Raw genomic sequence first — 27,225 nt, forward strand, 5'->3', positions numbered from 1 at the left:
CCAGTTCGGATCATGCATCTGACAAAGAGAACTTGATTCTCGAAAGCTTATGCTACAATAAAATTGGTTAGTCTTAAAGGTGCTACTGGACTCTTTTTGATTCATCTTTGAAAGAGATTTCGTGGCCAGTGCAATCCTGCACGGCCACGGAGTGATCGATCAGAGCAAAGCAGGAGGGCCAAGAGCTCCGGCGAGATCCAGAATACGCAATTTGCTGCTTAGTAAATCTCAGTCCCTTTCATCTTTGTGAAAGTCAGAAACAACAACATCCACCCAAGCGTGGCTTCCCACAAAACCCACAGAGGAAGGCTAGTTTCGACTTTCACTGACGAAATTTTCATCGCTTCTTTGAACTGCAGCAAAGCCAAGGCAATGGCTTACTATGAGGGATATTTAAGAATTCACTTGATCCATTTGTCATAGTGCCTTTCTGGTACCATAAAAGACCACCTAAATGACAAAAGACTTGTGTGAAACAAAATGAGGAGCTGGTTCGATTTCTTGAACTGGTGTGTAATGTATAAGCCCCCGGGGGCAAAGACCCCCTAACGTTTTGAAAGGAAATTCCACACAGTGTCATGGACACTGAATGAAATTTCCTGACTACACAATGTCACTCTGAATTTCCATGCAAAACACTACAAACGCTTCTCAGTAGACAATGCCAAAGTGATTTCTGAACTCAGCCTGTTGCTGCCAAGCAAGCTGGAAGCTCTCTGCTGCTCTCATTTCCAGAAAGAGGGAACAGCAAGGAAAGACTGCGTTCAACTATTGCTAGGACAGTAAAAAAAAAATCTCTTTCGTTTCTCTTCCTCTGAGAGATGGAAGCTCTTCAGGAGGAAGAGAAAAGGAGCTCTCAACAGACTGTGCACAGAAAATGTTAAATTCTAGGGAGTATGAGACGCATTCCTAAACTTTGGAGCTCATGTCTGGATACAACAGGTAATTAGGTGAGAAGCAAAGCCTATCAAGAAAAAGATTGCACTCATTTTGAGGCATCTGAGTAGCTGCCCCAGAGTACAGTTTTGTCTTCAGGTGGTTGGTTGCCATTTCTGTGTTTTTGGCAAGATTCATCTTTGGCCTTTGGGAGGAGCTGCATTGCCCAGGTTCTCTCACCAGCTGGTGGCCAGGATGCCCACGGTGGCCCGCTTTTCTTATCACAGCCCAACTAGAAAAATCTCTCTTTGCCAATCTAACAAGCTCCTAATAAGTGAGCCCTGCTTTCTGAGAAATGGGCCACATATAGGTTAGGGGTGAGAAATAAGTGGGGAAGAATTCACTGAGGAGTTGGGGAGTGAAGGACGTGTGTGAGGGGTAACCTTTCTCAGACAGCAACTATACTTTCATACTGTCTTATCATGTCAGAGAGTTGACACGTCTCTTTTTTCAGAGTGCATCTAAAAACCAATCTCTGCTTCAAGACATGCAAGGAACTGGAAAAGAGAGACTCGTACATTCTTTCGCACGTTATTAGTAGGGCTGTGCTTATTCTGCCAGAAACAAATCCAGTCCAATCATCTGTTGTCTTTTAACAGCTGCCACAGAAGCAGAAGACGACAAAGGGTCAGCAAAGTAATCCAAATGCTGCTCCACAAAAGCTGAATTCTGCAACCTGTATTAGTTATGCGGATCAATACAGTGTAATTATGCAAATTAATGCAGTACAGCCCAGTGGTGAAGTGGTTTGGATGCAAATCAGCACTCTGCTGGTTCGACTTCCACTCCTGCCATGAGCTCAGTAGGTGGCCTTGGGTAAGCCGCTCCTCTCAGCCCCAGCTCCCCAGCCATATTGTGGGGATAATAATATTAACTTGTTCACCGCTCTGGGTGGGGCACTAATCTGTCTAGAAGGGAGGTATATAAGCACTATTATTAAACACATTTATTTATTTATTTATTTATTTAATTTTGCACAAGGGATTCTGCTTCCAGGGGATAACCACAGAACATGCTTAATCCTCTTTCCCTATGATTTTAGCTTACAACTTCAAACCCCCCAGATATCAACATTATAACAAATGGGGGGAATGTTTGACTGGAGACTGAATAACACTTTCAAGCTGACCTCTGCAGCCTTCAGTTAGAAATCTGCATTTTGTTTTTAAGCCCAAATTTTCAGGATACTGAGGAGTGCACACAAAATTGTTTCCTGCAAAGTAGAAAAAATCAAAGCACAGACTTGGTCACCAGGTGTGCTTCTACACAGGTGAGCATGGATCTTTGTGTAAGAGACCAACAGTGCTATACTCAACAGTTCTTTTCAGAATCCTACTCAGGTCTATTTAATGGGGCTTAGTCCCAGGGAAGCATACTTAGGGTTGTGTTGTAAGACTGTAGTCCTAAGGAAACTTTCCTGAGAGTAAGATGGGACTTATTTCCAAGCAGTCCTTAGGAAGCTAGCTCCTTGGGGAGTTCACCTAAGCCCTAACAGAGGCGAAGCAAAAAGGTGTGTATAGAATCATGATCAGCCACCACTAGGGTTGACAACCTCCAGGTGGTTGGCTAGAGATCTCCTGGAATTACAGTTGCTCTCCAAGTAGGGTTCCCAGGTCCCCTTACCCTCCCAGAGCGGGAGGGGAGGGAGACTAGCACTCACCTGTTCTTGCATGTCCTTGTGTGCACGCTCCCAGGTTGGTGCAATGGTATCACTTACAGGAAGTGACATCATCACACAGGGTGTCGCATTGCACTCCCAGGGTGGCACAACATTGTTGCACAGGGCCCTCAAGTACTTCTGTGCTTTACTGTGGATTGATTTAGACCCCAAATGGACCTGATTCAGCCAGCTTGGGGCCCAGATTGGCCCACTGCTGAGCACGAGAGCATGCCTGGGAGGCATGTTCCCCCGCTTTTCCCCCCTGCCAGCCAGGTGAGCGGTGGCAAGGGGCAGAGGATGGAAGTGGGGGATCCCCCACCCCCACCAGGGGACCTGGGATCCCTCTCTCCAGGCTACAGAGATCAGTTCCCCTGGAGAAAATGACTACTCCAGGGTCCACACCCAAAATCTCCAGGAATTTCCAATCTGAGAGCTGGCAACGCTAGCCACCACCCGCCATGAGCTACTGTAGCATAGTGGTCAGTGGCTGAGCTACGAAACAGCACTCTGATGGTTCAAATCCCACTCTTGCCATGTGTACAGCCCGTGGCCTTGGGTCTGTTGTGGGGATAAAAATAACACGGACTTTATTCATTGCTCTGAGTGGGGCACTAATCAGTCTAGAAGAGCAATATATAAGTGCAGTTGTTATTATTATCATTATTTATTATATTAGGTACAAACTGTATTTTATTATTTGAGCTCCCACCTGCACTTTAAAATACAGCTCAGTGCAAAATTATGGAAAGTGATGCTGTCACTTCTGGGAAGTGACTTCATTGCACATGCCATGTACCTCCCTGGGAACGCTCCTGTGCTCCACAAAGGAGCCAAACTGGGAGATGCATTCTCCTCTGCCAGCCAGGTAAGTGGGAGCATGGGATGGAGGGTGGGAGCAGGGGATCCCCCCGCCCCCAGCGGGGGAATGGCACCATAATATACTATGGTAGGGTCCACAACCTGCGGTCACATCTGGAGCTCTCATGTAGAGCGGTGGGCGCAGGTACAAAATGGCTTCCATAAAATAGCTGCTGCAGGAGGCAGAGCAAGCCACAAACTTACAGCTTACCTTCAGTCACACAGTGAAGATTCTTGTGCTGTGGAAGCAGCTTCTGCCCAAGCAGTGTTTTAAAAATCTGCACAGCCAATCCAATCTCCATTAGTCAATCAAAAGCCATGCTTGGCAAAAGCCGCACCTGGCCACACCCACTTTCTAAAAACACTTGGAGGGCACCAGGAAAGGTGTTGGCAGGCGCAATGGTTCCCATGGGTACAACGTTGCAGACCCTGTGCTACACTACTGGATATTGCCTGCTGATGCAGATATGTGCCGTAGGGAATATGCACGTTGCTTAATGCGCCGTGTAAATTAGTTATGAGTTGTTTCAGAAAGATTTCATCTCTACGCTCGACTTTATGCTTGTTTTCAAATTTTTCTGCTACTATATCCTATTGTATCTATTTCACTGAATGTCCTATTATTCATTATTGTATGTGCTCATGAATGTCCTGTGTGTGTGTGTTATGTGCCGTCAAGTCGCCTCCGACCTATGGCTACCCTATGAATGAAAGACCTCCAAAATGTCCCATCATTAACAGACTTCCTCAGATCCTGCAAACTGGAGGATGTCCCTTCTTTTATTGAGTCAAGCCATCTTGTTTTAGGTATGTCCTACTTGTTGATTATATTGTCTTTCACTGCACTGTGTAATCCGCCTTGGATCTCAGAAAGAAAGGCGGACTACAAGTCCGCAACAAAACACCCTGTGAGGTGGGTAGGGCTGAGGAAGCTCCTAGAAGCTGTGACTGACTCAAGGTCAACCAGCTGGCTTCAAGTGGAGGAGTGGGGAGGAATCAAACCCGGTTCTCCAGATTAGAGTCCCACACTCTTAACCACTACACCAAACTTACTTACAGTGTGTAAGCACTACAGCACTGCACAGAGAGCTTTGAAAGGAAATTGGACAAACTCAGGGGGCAAACAACACAAGGTGCAGGGGAAGTAGGGTTGCCAGCTCCAGACTGGGAAATTCCTGGAGATTTAGGGGGTGAAGCTTGGGGAGGGCTAGGTTTGGAAAAGGAGAGGGACCTGAGCAAGGTATAATGTCGTAGAGAGTCCACCTTCCAATGCTGCCATTTTCTCCAGGGCAATTGATATCTTGGGCCTGGAGAGCAATTGTAATTCCAGGAGCTCTCCAGCCACCACCTGGAGGCTGGCAACCCTGGTGGGCGAGACTTTGACCTCTGTGCCCTGCTTGTTGTAGGCCTTCCAGGGGATATTGGACTAGCCATTAAGTGAAGCAAGATCCTGGACTAAATTGGTTATGTTAACTTCCCTCAGTGCCATAATTCAGACACAGGTTAATCGCTTCAATGAGCACAATGCCACTGCTTTGCCTTCCTCACAGGGTTGTTGTGAGGAGAAAATGGAAGCACCTTCAGAGGAAAAGCTAAGCCAAATTTCAAAGGGGCAAAATTAACATATGTAAATAAATAACAGGCCACATAAGGATCACTAGGATAGCCTGTTTCGGGTCAGGAAATTTCTGGAAATTTGTGGGGTGGAGCATGGAGACAGCAGGGATTGGGGCTGGAAGGGACCTCAGTGTGGCATAATGACAGAGTCCACTTTCCAAAGGAGCCATTTTCTCCAGGATAACTGATTTCTGTGGCCTGAATACGAGTTGTCAGTTTAGTTGATCTCCAGCCCTCACCTGGAGTTTGGCAACCCCAAGAAATAATGGAAGGGCTGCGCAAAGGCCAAAGGCGGGAAGAGAATGCACGAGGCGGTGGGCGGGGCTTGCCTTCTAGGGAACCAATGGGAACTTGAAAAAGGCAGAAAGGCGGGCCTAAATGAGCAGGCCAAAAGTAGGCGGAGCTTGCCTCCTGAAGGGAGATAAAGCTGGATCGAAAGGCAGAAAAGGAGAGAACGCGAGACTATAGGAGGGGCTAAAGTTGTGGCAGAAGAGGCGAACCTCAGGGGGAAAAGGGAGGAGGGCTCGTCTGGGGGCGGGGCCAAACGCTGAAGATTTTAAAAGTCGCGAGCGGGTAGTGGGCGGGGCCAAAAAAGCCGTTGTAACTCTTCGGTACGCGCGAGGAGGCAAACGGGGCGGGAGAGCCAGAGGCGGGCTCCCTCAGGAGACGGAGGCGAAGGGCGGGGCCTCAAGGCGGGAGCGCGCGCGGCCGAGGGGCGGGGCTCCCTGGCGGCTGAGGGAAGGCGGCGCCGTCAATCACTCACCGCGCTCTTTTTGGCCACCATCTTGTCGAGCCGCTTGGCGATGCGCACGATTTCCTCCTCCCCGCCCATGGCGCCGGCTCTGCAGCTTGTGGAGGAAGAGACAATGAGGCCGGGCGCTGCCGAGCGAGCCCTGCCGCAGTCCGGCCGGCCGCGGCGAAGAGCAGACGCTTCTACACACAGCCGCCTGCTCCGTTTATGCGCCGGCGCGGAGCACTGTGGGAGTTGTAGTCCTCTGGCGCCTTTGCGGCGCCGTTTTTTCGCTCAGCCCCTTGGCGTCTTGGACTACGGCGCCTGTGTTTTTCCCGCGAAGCACTATGGGAGATGTAGTTCGGAGGGAAGGACTACAAGCAGGGCTCTGTGAGCCTGGCAACATTATATTCATGTAAGATAGCGGGTAGCATAGAACTAAGTTAATGTTACAATACTTTACGATCCACTTTCACATATATAAATTATTCCTACCAGTTTTCTGCCAGATGGGTTTTTTATAGGAAAACCGTTTTGGAGATTGGGTTGCCAACTTCCAGGTGGCGGCTGGAGATTTCCCAGAATTACAAATGATCTCCAGGCTGCTTTGGACGGTGGACTCTTGTGGGGAGGGGGGGTTAAAGTTTTAGAGTTTAATACTAGCGCAGTAGAGACAGACTAGTGTGATTTTAGCTCTATTTTTTTTTCTGCAGATCAGGAAAAGGGTATATTGGTTAGCAAATAAAGAATAGCTAACTACTACATCTCTATATCTTGGTGATCGGAATAGAAGATCTGAGAGAGAGTGGGTGAAGAGCAGTAAAACCATAGTATATGTCGCTCATCAGTGGAAAGCAGTAGGAAAAGAGCAAGACTCAAAACGAGATGACTGGACTCAATCAAAGAAGCCACATCCTCCAGTTTACAGGGTTTGAGCAAGTCTGTTAATGATAGGACGTTTTGGAGGTCTTTCCTTCATAGGGTTGCCATAAGTCGTAGGCGACTTGACAGCATGTAATGTACACACATATGTTGCTAGTTAATTGCTCCCCCCCCCCCCAAATAAACTGGTTCATCCAACAGACAATCCTAAATCCCTTCAATAAGACTAAAGACTCCCCTTTCTATGGCGGAAATTTTATTCAGCAGCTAAGTGGTCCTATGCTAACTAGCTATCTAAACAGAACAGAACAACTATTTAACTTTTTCATGACTGAATGTAGGACACTTGCTAAAATCCCAACAACTCTGTGGCGTTACATCCTGCTGAGGTCCATTCCCAACTCTGCCCTCTTCAGTCTAACCCCACCTCCCAAATCTCCAAGAATTTCCCAAGCTGGAGTTGGTAACCCTAAAATTGAGACTCCAGAAACCAGAGGCTGTGAGGAATCGCGCTGCTGGACCAGGAAATTTTGTGGAAAGAATGCAAAGAAAAGGAAGGGGAAAGTGGTAGAGGACCATAGACTTTACCACTATGTCGCCTTATGTACTATCTGTTGCTTTAAATATGTGATCCTATGAGCTACCTGTTGCTTGGGTAGTTCTGTGTTATTTAATGTCAGCCCTAGAATTGCGTATGTTCTGTTTCAGCATTTCTTCAACTCTGTATTGGATTTTTGGTGATGTTATGTCTTTGTAAACTTGTATTTATTAACTCTTTAAGAGCCTCGTGGCGCAGAGCAGTAAGCTGCAGTACTGCAGCCCAAGCTCTGCTCGCAACCTGAGTTCGATCCTGGCGGAAGCTGAGTTCAAATGGCTGGCTCAAGGTTGACTCAGCCTTCCATCCTGCTCAAGGCTGACTCAGCCTTCCAGCCTTCTGAGGTCGGTAAAATGAGAACCCAGTTTCCTGGGGGTTAAGTATACATGACTGGGAAAGGCAATGGCAAACCACCCCGTAACAAAAAGTCTGCCAAGAGAACATTGCGATACAACATCCCCCCCATGGGTCAGTAATGACTCGGTGCTTGCACAGGGGACTACCTTTACCTTATTTATTAACCCTGTGGCATTGTTTATGGAAATGTCCTTGAAATTGACTGCACTAATCTCACGCTGTGTAATCCACCTTGAGTCTCAGTGAGAAAGATGGACTATAAATGACATAAATAGAAGAGATTAAAACGGAAACAGAGTGAGGATGACTGGAAAGACAAGGGGATGGAATGGAGGAGAATATAAAAATGATGGGGATGAAAGTGAATGGGTGCAACCAAGGTATGTTCCTATTGGGTAGTTTCCCTATTGCTGAAGAGGTCGTGTTAATGAGTTAGGGTTCGTTTCCGAACGCTTTCATTTCTGAGTTCAGCTTCATGTTTGTTTTCAAATTTTCTGCTACTGTACCCTATTGTATCTGTTCATTTAATGTCCTAGGTGTGAATCACACTGCATTTCACTCAGTAAACATCCCAGCTGTCATTATATCGTATTCACTTGCATTGGGTAATCCGCCTAGCATTCTCAGTGGTAAAGAGGGGCTGTAAATAAACAAAAAAGTGAGATTGAACTTCACAAAGCAGAGGCTGCAGCTATGGAAGTTCAAGGAAATGAAATGCCTTTGGATGAAATCAGCTCAGATCCATGTGAAGCTTTGCCAAAATCCATCTTTTTAGTATTAGAAAGAATGCCAGGATTCTTTGTGGGCCTTGGTGTAAAAAGAAACCTGCTTTCCAAACTGAGTTTCTGCAGGCTTTTAACGTTCTGTCACAGATGCTTTCTCCTCAGCAAGTTAAAATTTGCAGCTCGCTCAAAGAAGCAGCAAGGAACACTTCAGAAGTGCCATTTAGTGCTCGGAACCGGTATTCCAGCAGAGTTTTAACCAGTATAATGTCTTACTAGCTAGGTGTGATGTGACTTCAGATGCTCTGCATCAAAATCATGAATGAAGAGGCACAGCTCACCAGTAGCGCTTGCAATTTGTCATGATTAAGCTTCAAATTATTAGCCCACATCCACTCACAGTGCAATTTCATGAAGATGTTTTAAGAGCATAGGGGACAAAATGGAACCGTGTGGAACCCTAAAGGCCAAGGGGCTGAGCAGGGGTCCCTCAGTGCCACCGTCTGAAACCTAGTCTCCCAAGTAGGACTGGAATCACCGCAAAGGAGCCTCCTCATCCCAGCCCAGAAATGCGGTCCAGGAAGATACTATGATCAATGGTATCAGAAGCCGCAGAGAGGGACAGGAGAATCAACAGTGTCACAATTCCCTCTGTTCCTTTCTTGGCCTAGGTCATCCACCAGCGTGACCAAGGCTGTTTCAGTCCTATTACCAGGCCTAAAACCAGATCGGAAATGATCTAGAAAATTTGCTTCATCCAGGAAAGCATGAAGTTGTCTAGCAACTATCTGTTCAATCACCTTGCTCAATAATAGAATGGAATGGACTGGTCAATAGTTACTGAAATTGCCTGTTTCTAGGGTAGCCTTCTTTTGAAGAGGGCACACAAGCTGGAGAACCACACCTTCTCTCAAGGAAGTGTTATCTTCCTACAAACTTCCGCAGATCCTAGCTCTGTCCTACAAACTTCCACAGATCCTGGCTCCATCCTCAGAATGAATAAACTGAAAAGCATCCCAAACAACTGGACAAGTCAGCATTTTGTACCATCTGGCCCTATCGATGCTAATGTAGAGCCCAAGTTGGAACAGATGAGAGAGATTTCATCTGCAAAGTGCTGACCAACATGGTCAGTGCAGGCTATGCACTAAACAGTCCATCTCCTCTTGCAGGTCAGATCCTAATAGCTCCACTGTCCTACACTACAGGTGCCATGGTGGTGGGAAAGTATTTTCTTTGCCACCATCACTGCCACAGAGTATGCTTTAAAACGAGCTTTTGCCCTGTCTTAAAGATTCATCCCACATCTTCTCCTGTCATTCTAGTCATTTCCCCATCTCCAGTACTCAGTTATCCTCCACTTTTTTCACCCTTAGGCTCAACATAGATGGCACTTCCGCTGGGGGCAAGCAGCAGGGAATAGCAAACAACTCCACCGTGCTGTAGTTCTGTGCTTCCCTAAGGTACTTAGTTGGTCAAGGAGATGAAGTGCATGGTGAGATGGACTGTTGGGTCTGATACCACACTAGGAGTTCTTAGGAGTTTCAGTCGTCCAAGTAGATTTTACTTTTTTAAATACTATACAGTGCCATTCATCTGGGCACTTCTTTAAAAAATAACTTTTTATTTCTGAATTTTCAAGATAACATCAATAATAATAACATAACGGTAACCAGATTCCAAATGTCCTTAACTAGACATATAAATCTAACAAGGGGCAAATTTACAGGTCATTATTAATCAGTATCTACATATATTGACGACTACAAATATCTACATATTTCTTAGTTACAGTATAATCCTCCATAGGGTGTTCTGATATAGTTTAAAAAGGGACGGGTTTCTCAGAAGAAGCTATTTGGTCGGTTATTTTGACAGAGATTAAAAGATCCCAGACCTTTGATATCCATTGTTTGATAGTGAGTATACAGTCAGTTTTCCACTTTTGAGCTATAGTCATCTTAGCTGCTACTATCATTATTGAAACAAGATCTGCCCTGTTGGTGGGTACTGTGATTCCGTACCATACGTTCAGCAATATAGTTTCTGGGTTGTGCCACATTTCACAGCCAGTACTTTTTTCTATAGTGTTAATAACCTTTTCCCAATACATTTGACTCTTGGGGCACAATCCGGGCACTTTTGAATACGTTAAATACTAATAGGATACGCAAATCAAATTATCCTTTTTCTGTTCCCCGTGTGTTCCATCAATACTCTAAAAATGCCTGTAGAGGGCATTGTTGAACTGTCTGCTAAAACATTGGTGTGATTACCATTTCAGTCCTGGAGAACAAACTTTTTAACCTAACCCATTCAAAGGACATCCCAATTGTATTTTTTTTTGCATTTACCTGACACTACCACGTGACCGTTTCAACGAAAACAGTGCAGTATCCTGACTATATAGAACAGAACAAATGGTGGTGCATCTATAATGATCTTCATGCTTTTAATGAAGCATGATTTATAGTCCTCATACTTTCTTGAAGATCTGGGTACTACAAGCATGTGCTGGAGCCCGAACTGGGAAAGTGTGTAACTCCCAGTCTGTGAAATGAGCATCACTACTGAAGCTCTCAGAGTTGAAATAGAAGAATGAACACTTGCAAGGCCCTTTCCTTGTTCTCAGGCTGCCCTTTGCTGTTTTCTCCTGTTGAGAGAATGGGAAAGCTGATTAGCTGTGTGGTGGAAGTGCTGAAATCTATGTCTGAGCATAACATTCTCAGTGGGGACCCGTCAGAAAGTTTGCCGCCCATACCTACAAACTACAACCACAAGCGAGGTCTTAAGAAAGTCTATAAGAAAGCAGCCAGGATAGTGGACTTAGGCAAAGTAAAAACACCTTAAAAAATAACCAGCAGAAGATTTTTCTCAGACAAGAGGTTTATATAGGACCCTTAGCCAATGAGTTTTTCAGAACGTCTGAAGGTGGATTAAATGAGTCTATTCCTTGGTTCAGCTGGCAGAGGTTTCTGGACTCTCAAGACATCGGGAACATGCATACGAATAGGAACTCATAGTCTCTCTACATGAGATGTCTTGATGTGTGTTCATCAAGTATAGGGAGACACAATGTTAGCCAGGAAGTGTAGTTTAAAAAGAGAGCCAGCAGAGATCACTCCTCAGAGGGTTTGTTAATTTTATCTTCGCCTCCCTGAAGAATTTGTCAATTTCACCTCTCCAGTATAAAACTATGTGGGATCAACCAGAAGGCAACCAGGCTGGAGCTGCCTTCCAGAGCCCCTGGAGAGGTTCTAATGGGCTGAAATTCCCCTTCTGGCATTTCACAGCCCCTTCACACAGCTCCAGTGTAGAGCAAAGCATTTGCCCTGCCGCTGGCTCTGTCTTTTTAAACTACCCTTCCCAGATAACATTGCATCTCCCAACACGTGTTCTTCATGTGTCAGATGTCTCATGTAGAGAGACTCTCAGTGCCTTTGGTAGGTTGAACATGGCTGGGCCTTGCTGGATTCTCTGAGCTGAGCCCTTTCTGGACACTTCTCTTGTCTAAGGGGGAGGAAATGACAGATCTGGATGCACACAGGTTTATTATCCAACATCCATAACCATGAAATGAGATGGTGAGGATTTTTTAAATGTTTTTGCTAGCAATGAAGACACGTGAACTTCTAGAAACCTTAAGCTTTTTTTTTAACTTGGCCAAGATAGAAATCTACATGCATTCTCCTTCTGGGAGGGAGGGGGATTGTTGTTAGGGCCTCAGAAACAAAGAGATTCAGCGTAGTATGGATTAGGCAGGTGTCCAAACCAGAATCTGGAAACAGTACAGTGCCTGGAAATCATCCATCAACTGGCAAAATTGAGGCTACAGGGGGTCAGGCTTTAAAGGAAGAATAGGGCTGTAGAACCCACCCACCCGCCAAGCAAGAGGCAGATCAAGAACTTGGGCAAAGACTGAGTTTGAAACACACACCCTTCTTCAAGAAGCATCAGGGAAGGCACATATTCTGCCATAGGTGCCACTGGAAATGTGCTTTGGCTCATCTTAGCTCGAACAGAAACGACAGGTGAGTTTCTTCTGGATTCTAGGATGCTCGGTCACTCCAAGAGGGAGGAACAAGGGCAGAAGACGGGGCATGTCAATCATGGTTTTAATGTAAACATTTTAATGTAAATGTAATCCTGATGTCATCCGTTTTGAGCTCATTCACAGGGAGAGCGGACTACAAATTTAATCCATCAACCTTTCAAAAATTCAAGATTCAAGTCCAATAGCCTCTTAAAGACCAACTAGATTTCCAGGCGCTACTGAAGCCAAATCTTGCTCTTTTACTACAGACCAACACAGCTACCCACCTGAAACTCTCTTTTAGAAATTATTACTTTTAGTTAAAAACGGAATGGCATTATTTTCAAAAATAATGCAAGTTATTTGGATGAAAAAAAAGAAAAATCGTACAGCTAAACCATCTGTAATACATTTCTGCACAATGGCAAGTCCAAGGCCTCCTAGTCTTGTACTTAAAAAGTCTTTGAACCCTTTTTATTTAGATTTATAATCCATCCAAGAGAAGTAGTATGTCCTTAGTTGCAGTGTTTTTTAAATGCATTGAGTCAGAAGGAGAATCTCTTTGAGAGCCAGTGTAGTGGAATGGCAAAGGCCTGAGCTTGACTTAGACATAGCTCAGCAGCTATGTGGTTCGATAATGGCTGATTCCATACGGCTTACCTGAAGCCGAGATGTTGCGGATCATGCCGGAAAAAATGCGGAAGATCGCGTTTTCTCGCACGAGTTTTGCATGAGATTGCGCAAAACTTGAGTGAGAAAACACGATCTTCCGCGTTTTTTCCGGCATGGTCCGCAATGTTCCGCAACGTCCCGGCTTCAGGTAACCCGTGTGGAATCGGCCAATGTCTACCATTCAAAACTGGCAAGCTGCAATTTCTTCCAGGGGAACTGATCTCTGCAGTCTTGAAATCAGTTGTAATTCTGGGAGAAATCCAGGCCCCACCTGGAGGATGGCAACCCTATCTCCAGGACTTGTTTTTTCCTATAGAAAACCGGTAGGAATAATATGTATAGGTGAAAATGGATTGTAAAATATTGTAACATTAACTTAGTTCTATGCTACCCACTGTCTTACATGAATATAGGGTTGCCAGGTCCCCTTACGCTCCTGGCAGGAAGGAAGATCTCAGCACTTACCTGTTCGAACATATTTGCACGCATTTCCGAAGCTGGTGTGATGATGATACTTACAGGAGTGATGTCATCGAGCTGATCACGGGAATTCTCTTGCACTTCGAGCCGGGCCAATTCTGTAAGTATTGGTTGGTTTGGGGCTCAAATCAACTCCAAGAAAAGTGTGGGAGTATTCCCATGGCTAGTGCAATGAAGTTACTCCTAGAAGTAGAGGGGAACAAACCAGAAAAAAACCCGAACCATGCAGTTCGTGGTTCGTCACATTCCACGAACCACGAACTTTTATGATCCTGCCCTGGTTCGCGAACCGGTTCGTTTGGTTCCGGAAAATGTCACTTCCGGGACAGCAAATCACCAGTTCCAGGTCAGCAGGTCTGCAGAAAGCCCATCTCCCATTGCCTAGGGAACTGATTGATCGGCACCAAGCTGTCTGCAGTGACAAACTGAAAAATGAACCAAACAAGCCTCCCTAAAGTTCATGGTGGTTCATCAGAAATGGGCTCTGACGAACCGCCAGTTTGCGAACCACAAACCGGCCTGGTTTGTACCAAACTTTGGTTCGTATTTCGGTTCGTGCTCATCTCTACCTGGAAGTGATGTCACCACGGACTGCTGAGTGCCTGCTGCGGGCTTGCCCAGGAGGTATTTTGTCTCCTGGACTCACTCTCTGTGCCTTTTCCCCCTGCCAGCCAGGTGAGTGGCAGCAGGGGATGGAGACTGGGAGCAGGGGATCCCCTACCCCCCACCAAGGAAATGACAGCCATACATGAATACCATTGAGTAAATGTGTAAAGGATCCGGTAGCACCTTTAAGACTAGCCAACTTTATTGTAGCATAAGCTTTTGAGAACCACAGCTCTCTTCATCAGATGCATGACTGGATCCTTTACTATTTTTCAAGTAACTCCTGGACTCTTTACTATTTTGCAACTAACACGGCTAACTCCTCTGGATCTATTGAGTATATGACAATTTTGAAGCCTTGAGTATTTATGGCCGACCTAAAATTAAAAGAAAATAGCAACCAGCTTTGGATTTGTAGCATTTGCATCTAAAGGACAACAGCCTCATTTTAGGAAAATATTTGGTTAAATCAAAAATCAGAGGCAGCAAACGCCCTCCCAAAGTGGTAGCGCTTGCATATTTGTAAATCAGAGAAATATTACCAAGAGACCTTAATCGTGTATTGCTCGCTTATCGAAAGGAAACCAAACCCAGCAACGTCCCTCACTTTCTCACTGTTTGGAAAAGCGGAGAACATATAACTCGATGTATTGTCGAAGGCTTTCACGGCCGGAGAACGATGGTTGTTGGGGGTTTTCCGGGCTGTCTTGCCGTGGTCTTGGCATTGTAGTTCCTGATGTTTCGCCAGCAGCTGTGGCTGGCATCTTCAGAGGTGTAGCACCAAAAGACAGAGATCTCTCAGTGTCACAGTGCGGAAAAGGTGTTGGCAGGTCATTTGTATCTACTCAGGAGGGTTGGGGTTGGGCTGAGTCATCCTGTAAGAGTTTCACTCCATATGCAAAAGAACCTCCTCAGGATAGAGAGAAGCCTCCCGCCATTAGCATTCCACACCCTGGGAAACTCTTACAGAATGACTCAGCTCAACCCCACCCCTCCTGAGTAGATACAAATGACCTACATCTTTTCCACCCTGTGACACTGAGAGATCTCTGTCTTTTGGTGCTACACCTCTGAAGATGCCAGCCACAGCTGCTGGCGAAACGTCAGGAACTACAATGCCAAGACCACGGCAATACAGCCCGGAAAACCCCCAACAACCAACATATAACTCGTTCGCTGCGGCTGCTTTCTGTGAGCTACTTGCAGTGTGCTCCAGATCCCCTGAGCCATCTTTTGTGTGTGTTTGTTTAGCGTTCTATAAAAGATATTTTGCGCTTTTAATTTTGTATATTGTCTTGGGCATTTTGCATAAAGTGGAAATGCAGTAGAGGAAAAAAGAACCTGCTTATTTTTAAAACTTGCTTATTTTGTTGTAGGCTATTGAAGGCCTTGACCAATTTTCTTTGGCCCTAGGAGCAAGCTCAAAAATTTAGGCATCATATTTCAGTCTTCAGGTTTTGTATTTTAATTGCCATATTTTCTAGTTAATTGCTGTCTAGGGTTGCTAGGTCCCTTTACCTTCACAGAGGGAGGATGGGTGACCTGGCATTTATCTTTTGGATCTTCTTCTGCGCTCAAAGTGTGTGTGTCCCTGGCAGGGTGCGATGACATCACTTCCAGAAGTGACTTCAATTTGGACCCCTGTGAAGCACGAGAGCATGCTCGCCACTGGGTGCAATGATGTCACTTCCTGAAGTGACATCATTGTGCCCAGTAGGAGTGCATGTGCTGAGTGCTGGCCTGGGAGGGTTTTGCTTCTTGGGCCCATTCCCCCGGCTTTTCTCCCCATCGGCCAGGTAAGTAGGATTGCCAGGTACACCTCATCTCCCGTTGGGAGGGTGGAGTCCCTGACATTTACCTTGTGCATTGCATGAGATCCTGTTTCATGTGCACGCCCCGGAGCCAGTGTGATGATGTCACTTCTGGAAGTGATGTCACCATGCTGGCTGCATGGACGCTCCCATGCTCTGCACGGGGCTGATTCGGCCCATTTGGGGCCCAAATCAGCCCCAACCGAAGCGCAGGAACGCTCCCTCAGGCGTCACAATGATGTCATTTCTGGAAGTGACATCGCTGTGCTCCTGAGATGGCTGCCAATGGCAATCGGCGGACAAGGGGGCAATCCCCAGGACTTTGACTGCCACTTGCAGGCACCTGGGAACCCTACAGGTGAGTGGTGGCAGGGAGCAGAGGCTGGGAGCGTGGATTCCCTCCCCCACCAGAGGACCTGGCAGCCCTATTGCTATCACAAAGCATATTCCTAAACTCTCCACAATTTCTTATAATTTTAATAACGCTTTGGTAAACATGTAGTATATAAATACACATGGAGTAGCCCTAGGGTTGCTAGTCCCCCAGTGAGGACAGTGGGTCCCCCACTCCCAGGCTTCTCCCTCCATCACCACTCACTTGGCCAGCAGGGGAAAGGTGCGGGAACAGGCCTGCTGGGGTGCGCTCCCGGCACTGGGCAACGACATCACTTCCGGGAGTGATGTCATCGCATAGGCTCCGGGAGCACTCCCAGGCTTCACGCAATTTGGGGGCCCAAATCAGCCCTGCACAAAGCCCAGGAGCACTCCCGGGGCCTGCACAATGACATCACTCTTGTCCTCAAAGGGGTAAGTGCAGGTCCCCTCTTCCACCAGCAGGGTAAGATAGGCTTGCCAGCCTCCAGGTGGTGGCTGGAGATCTCCCGAAATTACAACTGATTTGCACAGAACAGTGATCAGTTCACCTGGAGAAAATGCCTGGTTTGTAGGGTGGACTCTATGGAATTATACCATTCTGAGGCCCCTCCCCTCCCTAAACTCCTCCCTCTCCAGGTTCCACTCCCCCCCCCCCAAATCTCCAGGAATTTCCCAGCCTGGACCTGGCAACCCTAAGGTAAGGGTTGCACCACTAGGTAGCCCGAGGTTGTCATCATAAGATAAAACTAACCTCAAGCTAACTTACTTCTTCCCAATTCCATATAATTTATTTATTCCTTTCATTTAATTGAATATTGGAGCTAGTATAGAAAGCAACTGATTAACCAATCAATTAATCTACCACCACTTAATGGTGTAAATATGTGAACAAGCAATGATTTCATGCATTTTTATGTTGCAAGCAAAACACGTTCTGATGCGAAATGATAAATAAGCTTTCTGTGAGGATTGCCAAAGAAACGGTACAATAACTTCATTGCTAAAAATACTAGGCCCCACAAAGAAATTTTAGGTGCTATGGTGACCTTGTTGAGGCATGGATTATTATATATTTTAATCCCGACGCAACCTTGATCGTTTGTGCTGTGAGCCAGTGTAAAAAGTGTTCAAATAAATACAAGGATTTCTTCTCTTGGAGGTAATAAAAGGGGCATTGGAGTTTGGAGCTCTCAGTATTTCAGGATGTCTTTCTATGTGGCATTGGCTTGCCGATCCCCCACCACCCGCCATCTCAAGTTTTCCCCCAAACAGTCTGGTTTTTTTCTGGAACTATCTGGGGAAAACATAGAGTGATTCCGCACACGTTGGATAATGCACTTCCAATCCTCTTTATAGATCATTTGGAACGGATTTTTTTGTGTGCGGAACAAAAATGCACCTCAAACGATTGATAAAGTGCATTGAAAGTGCATTATCCAACGTGTGCGGAATCAGCCATAGTTAGAAAACCAGATATATAAATGTCTGGTATTTTTGAGTGTGGGGGAAGAGGGGCAACGCATCCGTGAGCATATGGCAGCAACAGCAGACCCTCCTGTGCCAGCTCTGCCCCCTCCCCTAGCTTCCAGCCCATTCAGGGATGCAGAAGTACCAGCAACTGAGCTAGGGTTGCCCGGTCCTTATACACTCCTGGCAGGGTATAGGTGGGGCTCTCCTGCGTGATGACATCGCTTCCATCTAGGGTTGCCAGGCTGGGAAGAGACGTCATCACGCTGCACACGCCCCCCCCCAGCACGCCCACACTCCGCAGGGGCTCACGTTGGGGGCTGCTCTGGAGCGCAGGAACGCTCCTGCACTCCACAGTGGCCCAAAACGCGTCCGCAGATTGGGCCCATTTTGAGGCGCCACAGAGCGCAGGAGCGCTCCTGCACTCCACAGCGCCTCAAAACGGCCCCGTTTTGGCCCAGATTGAGCCCATTTTGAGCTGCTGTGGAGCGCAGGAGCACTCCTGCGCGCCACAGCATCCCAAAACGGGCCTGATCCACACCAAAATGAGCCCGATCCATGGCCGTTTTGCCGTGGATCGGGCCCGTTTTGGGACGCTGCCACGCACAGGAGCACTCCACAGCGCCTCAAAACAGGCCCGGTCCACGGAAGCGTGCAGCTCTGCAGGGGAGCATGCACGGAGGGTGCGCACCCCCCTGCTGGCCAGGTAAGTGGGAGCGAGGTGTGGGCGGTGAGGGTGTGGGATCCCCCCCCCCAACCGGGGGGTCTGGCACCCCTACTTCCAGCCACAAATGCCCTTCCTTGCTCCATGTGCAGGAACACTCCTGCTGCCGGTTCTACGACGTCACTTCCAGGCAACCTCCAGGGGCTTGCCACCTCCCGATGATCACTGGCAGACCGGCGGGCAAGGGTGCAAACCTCCAGGAGTTTGCCCGTCGCTGGCAGTCACCTGGGAACCCTAAGCTGAGCCCTAGTTCCAATTAGTGGCAATGCATGGCACATATATAGTGTGAAAGTGCTTCTCGGGTATTATCTCGGTCATTTTATTTACTTCATTCATACTCCACTTTCGCCTCAATGGGGGACCCAAAGTGGCTTAAAACATTCTCTCCTCCATTTTATCCTCACAGCAACCTTGCAAGGTAGGTTATGTGGAGTGTGTTTGACTGGCCCAAGGTCACTTGCAGCCTTCCATGACAGAGTGGGGATTCAAACCTGGTTCTCCTAGATCCTAGTCTGACTCTGTAACCATTATCATTCCAAAGATTGTTTATTTGGGGCATCGCACCACACTGGCTCACACCATACTGCATGTTGATGAATAACTGGCAGTGGCTCATCGAAGGCTGCCTGCAGATTTCTTGGCTGAACACCAGGCCTCCACTTCATAATTACAGCAATAAACGGTACCAAGTGGAACAGTCTACAGTTCCTATCCCTTTGGTGGTGGAGAGTGCCATCAAGCCTTAATTGACTTATGGCAACCCCCAGTGGGGTTTTCATGGCAACAGACTCAGGTTGCCAGGTCCCTATACCCTCCCGTTGGGAGGGGGACCCAGCCAGCACTCATAGGGATGTCGATCCTTTGGCAGACGCATCGACGTCACATCCAGAAATGACGTCATCACTCCAGCTGCAGGAGAGCGCCCATGTTTTGCGCAATGCCAAAACCAGCCCCAATCAAAGCATGGAAGGAGTCCTGCAGCAGCCACAATGACATTTGGAAGTGGCGTCATCACATCTGCTGAGAGTCCGTGTGCCGCTTTTGTGCCCAGGGTGTCTGCCGGTGATGAGCCATTTCTGGGTGACTTGGAATCTCCTGCCAGTCACCGACGGGCATCTGCGATCCCTACAAGAGATTAAGTGAGATGATTTGCCATTGCCTGCCTCTGCAACCCTGGTCCTCATTGGAGGTCTCCCATCCAATTACTAACCAAGGCCGACCCTGCTTAACTTCTGAGATCTGATGAGATCAGGCTCACCTGGGCTATCAAGGTTAGGGCCTGTATTGTGTTACTAAAACATTTTTGAACCATAGGCCTACATTGTTCTCCTCTCCATTTTATCCTTACAACAACACTAGGCTGAGTGCGTGTGACTGGCCCAAGGTAGGGCTGCCAGGTCTCCACACTCACTCCAGTGGGAGGTTGGAGGCCTGGCACTTGCCTTAGTGGAGGTCTTTGTGTGTACGCAATGTGTGCACTACCAGGGCTTCACGATGACATCACTTCCAGGAGTGACATCATCATGCAGGGCCTTGTGCTGCCCTTGAGAGCACTCCCACGCTCCGTAGTGGACCTATTTCGGGCCAATTTGGAGCCTAAATTGGCCCGCTGTTGCCTGACTCCGCAATCCATTTGGAGCCAAAATCAGCCCACTGTGGTGTGCAGACGCGTGCCACGCCACCCAGGAGTATGCGCTGGGAGGCACATCCCCCCACCATTCCCCCATCAGCGAGGTAAGCGGGGGTGGGGGTGGAGGGTGGCTGCGGGGATCCCCTGCCCCCAGCAGGGGACTGGCAACCCTAGCCCAAGGTCACCCAGCAAGCTTCCAAGGCAGACTGGGGATTCCAACCCGGGGCTTCCAGATCCTCTTTGGACCCTCTAACCACCACACAACAGTGGCTCTCTGGTGAGATCGGGTTCGCCTGGACCATCTACACAGGCCAAAAAAAATATGCCTGGGCACTGGCTAAACCACCATTGTAGCCAGAACTCTTCGCCATCTACCACCACCCAAACGGAAATACGTGCATTAAATTCTTTACCATATTCATGCTTCCCACCCCGAATAAGAGCCAGCTTTATCGTCTGGCAGAGGCTGGATGCCCTCAGTCATGAAGCAGCTGCGTTGGCATTGTCCAGCTCCACCCCCTGAATACAGAAGAGTTTTGCCAACAAATCTGGGTGGATGCGGAGCAGGAGGAAACCCCACCTCCACAGGAGCCGACCTGTTGCTGCAGCAGGAATCCCCAGGGAAGGAGAAAGGTTCCCGCTCGACGGGCAGATTCGTGACCTCTCGCTTCTTGCAAAGCCAGCAGGCCATGTGTGTGAGAAGGGTCTGCACAAGTTCGGGTCATGTGTGTGCCCGGTCCCCTCCGTTTCGGAGCAGTCCTGGATGTCCATCCGAGAGGGAGAACTTATGGGCACAGTGGAAACCAGAGCGTCAAATAGAAACTATTCAAGTTTCGGATGCTTTGCAAAAGTGTACAGTTTTGGAGATCCAATGAAAACTCGGCATGGAGCCTTCGCCCTGTGCAAGAGAACTTGTACGTGGTCAAGCCAGGATGGATTCCACGTGTTCCAAATTTTGCCCAGAAAAGTGGTCCGTACTTTCTTTGTTTACATCATTTCTAGTCCATCTTTCTCACCGCTGCTCATGGCGGATTGCACAGTGTGAGTCAGTACAGTCAATATCAAAGATATTCGAATAAACATGTCATGCAAATTGCAAAGATTTAAATATATCGAAGACATTTCAATAAACGTAATGGGGGTATACACGCAAATTTGCAAAGATTTCAAAAAACAGCAGAAATCCAATACAGAAATGTTGAAACAGAGCATAAGCAATTCCATGCCTGACATATTGAACAACACACGTACTACCGAGTGGTGGTGGAGAGTGCCCTCAAGTCATAGCTTATTTATAGCAACCCCTGGTGGGTTTTTCATGGAAGAGACTAACAGAGGTGGTTTGCCATTGCCTGCCTCTGCAACCCTGGTCTTTGTTGGAGGTCTCCCAACCAATTAATAGCCAAGGCTGACCCTGCTTAGCTTCTGAGATTTGACGAGATCAGGCTCACATGGGCTATCCAAATCAGGGCAGGAATTACTGAGTAGGATCATAATTATAAAAGTCTGTGGTCCATCATTGTTTATTTATTTATATTGGCTGGGGTGATATGGAGGAAGCTGCCATCTTGGGATTTTATATGTATTTATTGTTTACTCTGATTTTTAATGTATTTAAATGGTTTATTTGTTTTATGATATGGTCGTAACTCGCCCTGAGCCTGCTCTCAGGGAGGGAGGGCTAGAAATTGAATAAGTTGTTGTTGTTGTTGTTGTTGTTGTTACAGCAATAGTAATAAAGTCCGTGGCCCCTCCTTATCCCTTTACTGATGGGTTCCCTAGCCCTTTTCTGATGGATCTCTTTGAGACCACTTCCTTACAGTACCACCGTCCTATCTGTCTATGGGAACACCTGAACATTAAAGTGGTGGGCCGCTTGAACAAGGTCCATCTCTACCAGTAACTAGCCAGGTGTTTCCAGGAAACCTTCAAGCGAGACATGAAGGAAACAGCCTTTTCTGCCTGTGTGTTCCATTTGTATTCTATCCTTCTGCTGTGAAGCTCCCTGTGGCATATATATCATCCTCCCGTTTCAGTATTAGAATAACCCTGCGAGGTAGGTCAGACCGAGAGACTGACTGGTCTCTAGGTCATCGAGTGAGCTTCATGGCTGAGTGAGGATTTGTCCTAATCTGACTTTCTAATCACTGCACCATACTGCTCTTTTCCTGTTGCTTGCCTTCCCCCCCCTTCTCCCAGAATCTGATAGAGGTATGCTGCCTCTCTGTGCGAGAATGTGTGTATTTTGTAATGTGAGAAGGGGCACACCACCAAGGGAGGCAAAGGTGCTCCTTTTGGCTTTGTGCCAGATGCGGAACCAAAAAATAGTGGTCTCTTCTCTCCTTCCTCCAGGCCTATAGGGCCTAAGCACACTCTCTTGGGTGCACCCAAGCTGAACTGCTGTAACAAGCTAGACATGGGGCTGCCTCTGAAAACTGTTTGAAAGCCTCAGCGGCTGCTCTCCTCTCTTGCCCTCTCTTAAAGGGCATCATTCCAGCTCCCATCCTGCTCTGTGGATTAGCGAAAAGGAAAAAAAATGGGCTAGGGAAACATCAGCATGATGTCATGATGTCACTTCTGGTTGAACAGGCAGATGTGATGTCATGTTGTCAGTGACACTCTGGGAATTTTCCAGATCTCTATGGTACTTACCATAGAGTTTGTGGAAAGTACTAGAGTGTTGCTGATGCTGTGATGTTACCTCTCCCCTCTCAACCAGAAATGACGTAGCATTTGTGAAACATCCCTGTATTGCTTCCTGGGCATTGCAAGACAAGGGCTGGCAACCTGGCTGGTATTGCTCATGGGGCTATTCCCAGAAGAGGGGCCATTTCCACATGGCTTACCTTGTTCCGGAAAACAGTGAAATCTCACATGAAATTGCGCGAGTGGACGCGATAACAGCGTCTTCTTGCAAGATTTCACATGAGATTTCGCTGTTTTCCAGAACAAGGTAAGCTGTGTGGAAACGGCCAGGGGTTTGATAAATGACCAAAGAGCAAATGAGGGAAACAAGGGCAGTAAAGAGGCAACCAACGAGGTGAATATTTGTACATTTTGCAAAGTGTATGTCTGGCAATATCTCGGCCATTCCAAAAGCTCTGCTTTTGCCCCAGATTTTAGAGAATCCAGTGTATGAGAGCCAAACTACACACTGCAGGCAGACAGGGGACAACTAAGGCCAACCAGCGCCATTTTAGAGGAGAATTTAACCCTTTAAAAATTGCTGTGGATCGTGCCCTTGAGGCAAGATTTAAATGGCTAAATTCTCCTCTAGAATAGCATTGGTAGGCATGAGCTGCCTGTATGCAGTTTGGCTCTGAGAGAAGGCCTTCGAATTCTGTTTCCCCATTCATTTCCACGTACCAGAAGTGACCAGAGTGTTGAACCAGGGGAGCAGGGGTCGGAAAGCGTAATGTGGAAAATTCAGAACTTCTGCTCTGACAAATGCATGTTTTGTGTGTGAAGGAAGGTGTGCTGAGCAGCGTGGCCTATGTGCCAATTAACTATCCTCCTTTCTCCTACGTGCACTCTTGCAAAGCGCGAGCTGCTCCTTTGCTTGCTGCCTTCCTTAACAGCTCCGCCTTTCTTCAGTCGCACCAGCATTTCTCTTCCAGGCTGGTCGGGTGTCCTTGACCCTGAGAAATCCGGCTTTCAGATACTTCCCTTTGGGCCGCTGTAAAATCCTCCTCTCGACAGGCGCCACTGCAAAGCTGGCTGTGGGAAGACGGGGACTCTTGAGCTCTCACCAAGGACTTTCCCTTCCCCCTGAGTGCTTTCTACAGAATTACTCCCCCCCCCCAATCTTACACACACGCTTCCAAGCGACTTGGTAAAACAGGAGCAAAGAGCTCGGACGTGCATTCCAAATTATCTCTAACTATTGATCCCCGTTCTCGCCTAGCTTGTAGATTTGCTTTGCCCTAAATCCAAGGGATCGTAAAGTGTGGCTGATCCCTCAAACAATTTTATCTAGTTCCCGGAGTCCCTGCCTAATTTGGGTTAAGGCAGAACGCTTATTAAATTTGCAGATTATACTAAATTAGGGGGGGGGGTAGCAAATATGGTAGAAGACAGAGTCAGGATACAGGATGATCTTGACAGGCTGGAAAACAGGGCTAAAACAAATAATATGAATTTCAACAAAGATCAATGTAAAGTTCTGCATTTAGGTAGGAAAAATCAAATTCATAATTATAGGATGGGGGAGACTTGGCTTGGCAGTAGTATGTGCAAAAAGGATCTAGGGGTCTTAGTAGGCCATACACTGAACATGAGTCAGCAGTGTGATACGGTAGCTAAAAAGCAAATGTGGTTTTGGGCTGTATCAACAGAAGTATAGTGTCCAGATCATGAGAAGTGACGGTATCACTCTACTCCGCTCTGGTGAGGCTTCACCTAGAGTATTGTGTTCAGTTTTGGGCACCACAACTTAAGAGGGATATAGACAAGCTGGACCGAGTGCAGAGGAGGGCAACAAAGATGGTGAGGGGTCTGGAGACCAAGTCCTAGGAGGAAAGGTTGAAGGAGTGCGGTATGTTTATCCTGGAGAGGAGACGCGATTGAGAGGTGATATGATAATTATCTTCAAGTAGTTGTTGTGGGTTTTCCGGGCTGTATTGCTGTGGTCTTGGCATTGTAGTTCCTGACGTTTCGCCAGCAGCTGTGGCTGGCATCTTCAGAGGTGTAGCACCAAAAGACAGAGATCTCTCAGTGTCACAGTGTGGAAAAGATGTAGGTCATTTGTATCTACTCAGGAGGGGTGGGGTTGAGCTGAGTCATCCTGTAAGAGTTTCCCAGGGTGTGGAATGCTAATGGCGGAAGGCTTCACTGAGTCATTCTGTAAGAGATGGTTGTTGGGGGTTTTCCGGGCTGTATTGCCGTGGTCTTGGCATTGTAGTTCCCACACTGTAGGAACTACAATGCCAAGACCACGGCAATACAGCCCGGAAAACCCCCAACAACCATCGTTCTCCGGCCGTGAAAGCCTTCGACAATATATCTTCAAGTACTTGATGGGCTTTCCCATAGAGGATGGTGTATTGTTTTCTGTTGCCCCAGAAGGTCGGATCAGAACCAACGGGTTGAAATCAAATCAAAAGAGTTTTTGGCTAAACATTAGGAAGAACTTCCTGACAGAGCGGTCCCTCAGTGGAACAGGCTTCCTCGGGAGGTGGTGGGCTCTCCTTCTTTGGAGGTTTTTAAGCAGAGGCCAGATGGCCACAACAGCAATGCTGATTCTGTGAACTTGGGCAGATCATGAGAGGGAGGGCAGAATGGATTACATCAGAGCTTAGTTCTTGTGGCCCCTTCTTACATGCCCAGGGTAATGCCGATCGCCACTTTGGGGTCAGGAAGCAATTTTCCCTAGGCTGGTTCAGCTAGGGATCCTGACAGTATTTTGCCTTCTTCTGGACATGGAGCAAGGGTCACTGGGTGTGTGTGTGGGAAGGGGGAGGTAGTTGTGAATGTCCTGCATTGTGCAGAGAGCTGGACTAGATGCCCCTGGAGAGCCCTTCCCACCTTGTGATTCTATGAAGAGATGTCCATGGTAAAAGACATGGATTTCATGATGTGACAATGACCTGCCTGAGGAGGTCAGGAGATCCGCACACCCCTGGTTTTCTGCAAATGATGCAAAACTGAATTATTCAAAAGGGCTTTTTACTCAGAACCGAGGGCAGTACTGTAGGGAGGGGGTCTCAAAGAGGTGCTTCACTAATGAGTTAGGGTCCATAGACTTCACCACTCTGTTGCCTTACGTCCTATCTGTTGCTTTAAGTATGTGCTCCTATGTACTATCTGAGCTTCAAGTATGATCCTGTCTAATGTCAGTCTTAGAATTGCTTATGCTCTGTTTCAGCATTTCTTCAGCTCTGTACCAGATTCTTGCCAGGGCTTTGGCAAAAACACCAGCCATGTAATCAAGAACTCTCCTGGAGACACCCGGAAACATAGAGTCTTTCTACACATGACATCTTACATGAGGATGCTCAAGTGAAAGCTCTTGCTCTTGTTGTCCCATTGTGGCTACACATGCACTGCTAGGGAGACAGAGTGCACTTGAATATAAGACCACACAAAAAGTAAGTCACTTGAGCGTCCTCGTGTAAGATGTCTTGTGTAGAGAGACTCATAGAATCATAAAGTTGAACGGGACTTTATAGACCACCTTGTCTGACCCCTGGTTAGTGCAAAAAAGCCCCAAACGGAAACATTCGCAGTGCATGACTCTCCTGCCCCGATCTGTCCATCTTGAAGACCCCCATCTTGAAGGCTTCCAATAAGGGAGAGACCGCCTCCCTCAAGGCAATTGGATCCATAGTCTAACTAGTAGCAAGTTTCTCCTACTATTCAACTGATCTATCAGTCTTACGGAGGTCCCAACTTCCTGGGACTTTAGACTTTACCATGTAATGGTTGGTCTTTGACAAGAGAATTGTGGATTTTTCCCTCAGTTCCTAGAACATTTTGCATTTGATTGATAAAGAAGAGCAAGTCAAGGGCATAGCCTGCCACATCTATGGGAATAAAGAAATTCTGGGGAAATAGCCTGAGGAGGAAGTCTCGGCATGGATATTGCCGTGTCTAAAAACTAAAGAAATCAACAACCAAATCTGAGACTACCTTCAAAAGCTCAGGTAGACAACAGGACGGAGGGGACACTGTCAGAATCTCTGGTCTGCGTTGCAAACCCAACAGCAGCTACGTATGCTGAAAACTGGAGCTTTCATTCCGGTCAAACTGGAGCTTTGATATCAACTGGAGAGAGTGAAGGAAGATTGATAACAAGCTGCAACTGTCCCTCCCCTTTACTGCATATTGATTCATAAGGAGAGGGGCTGTGTTATCATCTTGGCCCACCTTATGAATCGGTCTGATTTGAATGTTTTCCCCTTCTTCCCTTCCCTTTCTTCCCCCCATGCACTATTAAGAGGGATGCGGACTGCCATCTTGGGGATTGCAAGCTGTACATTTTATTGTGTATTATGATTACTTGATTTTATTGTGATCTTATATTGTGTTTCATATCTGATGTCACCCGCCTTGAGCCCATTCGCGGGGAGGGC

General features: G+C 47.2%; 1 protein-coding gene across 1 annotated transcript in view; it reads right to left on the reverse strand.

Annotated features, from left to right (window-relative positions):
- The window catches only part of TCEA2 (transcription elongation factor A2), a 35,929-nt gene extending 29,895 nt beyond the window's left edge, over positions 1–6,034 (reverse strand). Inside the window, exon 1 of the mRNA XM_054979951.1 lies at positions 5,835–6,034. Coding sequence (XP_054835926.1) covers positions 5,835–5,903 — 69 coding nt within the window. The 5' untranslated portion in view covers positions 5,904–6,034. The remainder of the gene's footprint in view (positions 1–5,834) is intronic.
- Between the last annotated feature and the right edge of the window lie 21,191 nt (positions 6,035–27,225).

Source organism: Eublepharis macularius, chromosome 5, assembly GCF_028583425.1.
Source record: "Eublepharis macularius isolate TG4126 chromosome 5, MPM_Emac_v1.0, whole genome shotgun sequence".
NCBI lineage: Eukaryota > Metazoa > Chordata > Lepidosauria > Squamata > Eublepharidae > Eublepharis > Eublepharis macularius.